This window comes from Perognathus longimembris, chromosome 21, assembly GCF_023159225.1.
Source record: "Perognathus longimembris pacificus isolate PPM17 chromosome 21, ASM2315922v1, whole genome shotgun sequence".
Lineage (NCBI taxonomy): Eukaryota > Metazoa > Chordata > Mammalia > Rodentia > Heteromyidae > Perognathus > Perognathus longimembris.
The window spans coordinates 2,809,583-2,816,536 of record NC_063181.1 but is presented as its reverse complement, the minus strand read 5'-3'; the positions used below and the strand labels follow the sequence as shown (position 1 = coordinate 2,816,536).

Genomic DNA, 6,954 nt, shown 5'->3' with positions numbered 1-6,954 from the left:
TGAGTGACAAGGAAATATTAAGATAAGCACCCCAGCTTCGAATCCCACTGTGATGGCACTGAGAGGCGGGGCCTCTGGGGAGTAATTATGAAGTCATTATGGAGTCACGAGGGCTCAGCCTAGAGAATTAGTGCCCTGGAAGAGGACTGCAGGGAGGCAGCCTGGGGCCTTGGTGTCATGGATTCATCTCTGTGACAAACACCTGAGGCAACTTAAAGTGAGGAGATTTGGGTTGGTGGTTTCACCCTATCATGGGCTGCCCCAGCACTTGGCCATGGTAGGGGAAACTGAGGCACAAGGCCGTTCGCCTGGAGACCAACAGCAAGCAGAGTGCAGCAGGAGGGGCCCAGGGACCCTTCCCCACCAGGCCCCACCTGAGCCCATGATCGGATGAATTCACGGATGATGGCCGAGTCCTCATGATCCACTTTCCCTAACGCCCCACCACCTTGGAGACCCAACTATGAGAACGTGAGCTTGTGGAGGGGCCACTTCGCACCCAAACCCTAACATGGCGCTTCCAGGCTTAGGACACACGAGGATGTAGCCAGAAAGCCCTCGCCAGACACGAGGAGCCAGTGCGGTGATCTTAGATCTCTCACCCGCCCAAACTGTGAGGAAGTATGTTCGCAGTAAGTATAAAAGCAAATATTCCAGGCAGTCAAGGGATCAGAGCTGAGGTACACTAGAAAGTAATAGGCAATTATCTACTCATTTTTGACAGCAAGTAGCATTGCGGTGACAGGAAGAATAATGCGTTCCAGAAATGCGCTTGTACAGCGAGGCTTTGGGATGAGGGAGTCATCTTACTGATGTGTATGAAGAGTAAATCTCCGCTAGCATAGCGATGAAGAAAGGCTGCAGCTCTTCCCACGACGGTGACTGGACTGGCCTTTGAGGGAAAGATGACTTCAACCGCAGCCCCACGGATTCGGTGTTGGAGAGACCATGGGGCTTTTGGTTTTTTTTTAAATCAGAGACACACTTCCTTTTGCTGTGGCCACGCTGCCGAATGTAAATTTTAAAAATCTATGATCCGCACTATATTGTGAAGGCACTGAAGTTGAAATACCGCATTACCTTTGTCAAAGAATGAGTGCACATTACCACGAGTGGGACTTCTTTGTCAAGCTCTCCTGCCTCAACTTTTCATCTGTAAAACTCAGACAAGAAATAGAACCTCGACGTGGCATCTGCTAGGTTCTGTGCTCTGCCTCTATTAACCCGTTTCCTCCTAACAGTTCTTTGTGGCTAATGTCATTATTAGCTATTACAGATGATAAGCCCAGGACACGGAAGGTTTAAATAATCTCCCCAAGGGGGCTGGGGATATAGCCTAGTGGCAAGAGTGCCTGCCTCGGATACACGAGGCCCTAGGTTCGATTCCCCAGCACCACATATACAGAAAACGGCCAGAAGCGGCGCTGTGGCTCAAGTGGCAGAGTGGTAGCCTTGAGCGGGAAGAAGCCAGGGACAGTGCTCAGGCCCTGAGTCCAAGGCCCACGACTGGCCAAAAAAAAAAAATAATAATCTCCCCAAGGTTCAGGAGCTAGCTGGTGGTAAAACCAGACTCCCACTCTCGGTAACCTCTGCACACCAATCCTTGGTGGCTCATCTGACATGAAAAAGGGGAGCCTGGAGGAGGCTCGGATGTCAGCAAAGCCTGGCAAGCATCCCAAAGCCCACGTGCTCCTTCCCAGCTGCACTTGGTAGGAAATCTCATCACACTTGATAGGAATCACCAAATGGATTGTTACCACCAAGTGGCTAAGTTTTGAGGTCCCTACTTTCTTAATGATGCACCAATAAACTCTGCAACATTGTCAGACTTTATTCTGTAAATACCATTAAAAAACAAGTTGAGTGCTTTCGTTAGGCAGAGTAACAGTAGCATCTTTTACTTTTCAGAGATGAAGACTTGGGAAATTGTAGAATGTTATCTTTCCTATATACTCATAACCATGAGTCATGAACCAGTGATTAGGATGGAAAAGCTGACATGTCTCATCAATAAACATTTACTGGGTTTGCTTCCAGATTAATTTCCTTTGGCACAGTAAAAGTACTTGTGCACTCTTGGAAATCGCTTTCATTGAAACCACTTTTATGCTCAGGACAATAACCAGATGTTATTAAATTACATGTACATGTGCAAAACAACCATGTTCTTATGTAACCACTCATATGGCCAACTCTTGGGTAACAATAATTGTTAAAAGTAATGCATTTGCTTCAGGGTGCATATTGAAAAAAAGAAGGCAAGTGAAACCCTGATGACAGTGTCCAAGTCCCCGTTAATCTACAGGAACTGGGATAATCTACGGACGGTCTACTAAGAGTCCCTATGTTGGAACAAAACATTTAATCTCAGCCAATTATGTGGATATTTTACCTACATAGTATAACTTATCTGAATATTCCAAACATTTTTAATCAATGGGCTGATGTTTGTTCTAATGCTTGGGTGTGACACCAAAAATTACAATTGATTTTTCTATGAGTTGCAATTACATGAATTATTTTGGTGACATTTGTCTTCTCAAATGTGAGTCTCAAAGACTCCCCAGGAGTTGCTTATTTTGGTAGTATTTGTTTTCTGTAAATGGTCAATCTAATTAGGTCATTTGGACAATATTGCCCTACTGAAGACATCTATGTATAAGCCATGTTATAAAGATGTGGCTCACAACCTGTAACCCCAGCTACTCGGTAGTCGGAAATTGGGAGGACTGACGTTTGAGGGCAGCCCAGGCAAGTTGTTAGTGAGAGCTCATTTCTGTAACAAGCCAGGCTGGTGGTGGACACCCATAATCCCAGGAGCATGAAGGGGAATTGCGGCCTGAGGCTGGCCTGGGCAACCCCCCAAGTCTCTATCTGAACAATACAATAGTAGAAAGGGCTGGGGGCACCTTGAAGGGGGCACAGGAAACCATCAGTATGCATCATTATCAGATAGCAGCCTGGTTCATCCCAGCCATTCCACGTGCTTTGCGATCATCTAAATGACAATTACCCAGCATTATAAATTTACATGAACTATTTATTATGCTGCTTGGCAACTTGTGGTACTTCACTTTAAAAAAGCTTGCTCAATACTTAAGAAAAAAATAAATAATTTTCTAAGTTCAGAAAGGGCCAATCCATTAAGCCTATTTCATGTATCAGAACACTGTTGGTGAATATTTGGATCGCAAAATGTTAAACAGCACAGACATTAGAGTGGAGACTTCTTTATTTTTTTTTTTAACTTTCATCTGAACACCCTGGCTTGAAAAACAAAAGCATGCGCACGGATGGCATTCTTACATATATATAAAAAACGAGTAAGCTGTAAATCAACAACAATAATGCAGACAGTAGCTCCAATGACATTACATGAAAGGGTTTACAGTGGGCATAGGATTTTTTAATTTCAGAGAATCAACACGTTTAGGAGAAACTTGTAATTTTTCATTCGGACACATTTTTTTCAATTCCCACGTGGCACACACCTTCTGCGGAAGGCCAGCGTGCTCCGCAGCTCCTGCAGCCCGCGCCACCTTGCTAAAGCACCCACTGCTCCAAGTCCCAAGGGGGAGCAGGGCCGCGACGCGCCAACTCCACCATGGACGTTCGTTTGGATGGAGTCAGGAATGAGCTTGGGGCTGCGGGCAAATGTACTCAACAGATGTCACTTCGTAGATATCCTAAGTTACGGCCGGGTGTGGGAACCCTGTGCAAAGAGGCTGTGCTTGCTCTGTGTGTGTCACCTTCATGAGGGCTGTGCACACACATCCCTTACTAATGGACGGAAACCAAGTCACATCACACTTCTTGCTCAGATGGCTTATTTTCTGATTTTGGAAAAGCCATGTGACATACAAAATTTCTCTCCATTCTTAAAATCACAAGGCAACTGGTGTTTCCCTGGTGGAATTCTGCAACCCAAGTCCTTAGGCGGCAGACAGAAGTGTCACCTTAAAGGACTAGCAGTGGTGCGTCCACTTTAACCTAAAGACGGCGTGGATCGCACTTTAGAAAGTCCTCCTTCAGTGTGTGGGTCTGTGTGTGTGTGTGTGTGCGTGTGCGGATCCTTTCCTGCACGCAGGTGACACAGACTGGCTGTGTGGCTCCATGAACACTCGTGGCACACAGATAAACCCACGTGTGTACTTGCCTGGCTTGAAGCACATTCAGATGCCTCTGCGGCAGCCACAGGGGACGGGAGGGGCTCCGCTTGGAGCCAGGCAACAATGCCGGCTCTCCACCGGTGTGTGTGTACCCAAAGGAAAAGGCTTCACACACTAGACAGCCGCAACAGCACAACAGTGATTCTCAGATCAAACGTTCTGCTCAATCCAAGGGGAACAGCCAAAGGCACGGGCTAAGACAGCTCCAGGCTCCCAGCCAGCACCTAGGGCTGGAGACTCCAAGCCCCGGGAAGGCTCACACTGGCGAGTTGGATATAGAAAACAACAGGAAACCTTGATGCTTTTAACTATTTGTGGCACTGGTGCTGGGAGTGTAGCTTCAATCTTCAATGGCTAGGCAACTTCAAGTTCTACAATGAATCAGTCACAATTTTAAACTTCATTCTGTCACGTCATACATTATTCTTTTGTAGAGTGGGTATGCACATTAGCAATCTCAGTATTAGAAAGGTTCATTATTTTGCAAACAGTAAAATCAGCTAAATATCGCACTACGGAAGAACATGCACAGAGCTGTTCTGTGACGCTCCTGCCCTTTCCTATGCATAGCTCAATAGGTAAATACAACTTGTCATTGACTTGAAAAATTAAACACAAAGCTGCAAGATTCTGAAAACTTTAGTGATGACAGATTAGAACTGACAAGTTGGAAAAAAAGTAAAGTAACAAGTATGGTGAGATACACTCCAATGAATGTTACAAGAAACGGCCATCTGAATTACACAACAGGAAAATACATAATCCTAGCCATCTTTACACGCTGACATTAGTTCATGAGAATGTAAAGAATAGTATCAACTCCACTCAGCTTTCCCATCTCCTCAGCTCCAGTGCGAAAGCTGGAAAAACACGTCTGCCCAAGATCAATTTCGTATCAGCTTCAGTCACAGAGTCCATTTTACTTTTACTTGTTCAGTCAACAAGGCTTTATTTACACTTCTCATTTAATTCAGGAAACAATTTGATGTACTGTGTAGCCTTCACTAGCAGACAAGGCTGCCAGCCCTGTGCGGGGGACAACCGTGGTCTACGATGTCTATGGCTTAACTGCCACCCACAGGCAGCCGAGCACGGTCCCAAAGATCCACGTGTTCACATACAGTTTCCTCCCAGCCTCCGTCGTGAGCAAGCCAGCGGTCAACCCGCCTAGGAGCAGCACGGAGGGCAAAGTCTTCTTGAGACTTAGTTTGGAGTGGACACTTTTCCCAGGAAATTTGTATCTTCTTGCTGGATCTGGTGAATCATAGAATTCTATAAGCAACCTATAGCCAGAATAAAAAGCAAAATTAATCTTCTGGATACCTATTATGCACTGGAGAAGATACAGGTGTGCTTGGAAAATGAAGATGAATGAGAAACAGAGATGTGGTGTAACACGAGTTCTCTGCGATGCTCTACAATTACTACACATGAACTGCATCTCAGACACACAGAAGCCATTTGCCCAGGATGTTTTGGCTCTAAGCTTCTGACTGATGGCGTTCTGTAGTGACCCGAATATCAGGAACCCCCCGTTTCTCTCCTTCAGTGTTCTCCACACACCAGCAGCCAAGACTAGCAATTCTTATGATCTACAAGGAGACTTTGAAAGCTCTACTCCCCTGCAACTATAAAAGGAGGTCCAAGAAAAAAAAATAACAGTGGGGCTAATACATTTCCCCATCTTACTTCAAAGGGGTTAGATTCTAACAGTGGATTGTGCTGTAATTAATAACCTCAACCTGAGAGTAGAGAGAGGGAAAGGCCTCTGTTGCCTTACAAATTGTGTTGCTAGAGGCTGTCACTGCTTCGCTGGCTCTCATTCTACACACAAGAGTGGGGCACTGCGCTCATCCTACACACACGAAGCAAGTATGAAGCACATTCTTCAGCTCTCCTTTTTTCTTGCCAGTCCTGGGGCTGGAACGCAGGACTTGAGCACTGACACTGACTTCTTTTTGCTCAAGGCTAGCATTCTACCACTTGAGCCACAGCGCCACTTCTGGCCATTTTCTACATATGTGGTGCTGAGGAATCGAACCCAGGGCTTCATGCATGCGAGGCAAGCACTCTACCGCTAAGCCATATTCCAGCCCTTCAGCTTTTCTTCTGAAAGGATGTTTATATCAAGACATGGATTCAACTATTTCCCATAACCAAACATGGTTCTGAATAAGCTGCCTAATAAATGTGAGTCAATGAAACATAGCTATTTAATGCAAGTATTTGATTTTAAACCTGTTATACTTTTAACAAGTTTCACTTGACTTAACCCAGAAGGCTAATCAGGAAATGTTTTACTACCACACAAGGAAAGGAAGAAATAGTAGCTTCCTGAGGAGAAGCAGCATGCTAAGAAAGCAAAACATGAGGGTAAAATTCTTAAATATGATTTGAGAAGTTGTTTTTAGTTCTTTTTTTAACAAATGAAACTTTTAAGTGTGATGCTAGGATATGCTTCAGCAAGTATAGAGCTTATATATAGCAAAACAGAGGTTTTCATCCAAGAAAATAATTTCTAAATATCATATGTAAACCTAAGACTCAGGTTTTTGGTTTTTGGTTGTTGTTTTTTTGCCAGTCCTTGGGCTTGAACTCAGGGCCTGAGCACTGTCCCTGAGCTTCTTTTGCTCATGGCTAGCACTCTACCACTTGAGCCACAGCTCTACTTCCGGCTTTTTCTGCTTATGTGACACTGAGGAATGGAGCCCAGGGCTTCATGCCTACTAGGCAAGCACTCTACCACTAGGTTGTATTCCCACCCCAAGATTCAGTTCTTATCCCT

At 45.0% G+C, this 6,954-nt stretch overlaps 1 protein-coding gene across 1 annotated transcript in view; it reads right to left on the bottom strand.

Moving 5' to 3' along the window:
- Positions 1–3,306: 3,306 nt before the first annotated feature.
- Agpat5 (1-acylglycerol-3-phosphate O-acyltransferase 5) overlaps positions 3,307–6,954 on the bottom strand; it is a 28,695-nt gene continuing 25,047 nt past the window's right edge. Inside the window, exon 8 of the mRNA XM_048330477.1 lies at positions 3,307–5,452. Coding sequence (XP_048186434.1) covers positions 5,227–5,452 — 226 coding nt within the window. The 3' untranslated portion in view covers positions 3,307–5,226. The remainder of the gene's footprint in view (positions 5,453–6,954) is intronic.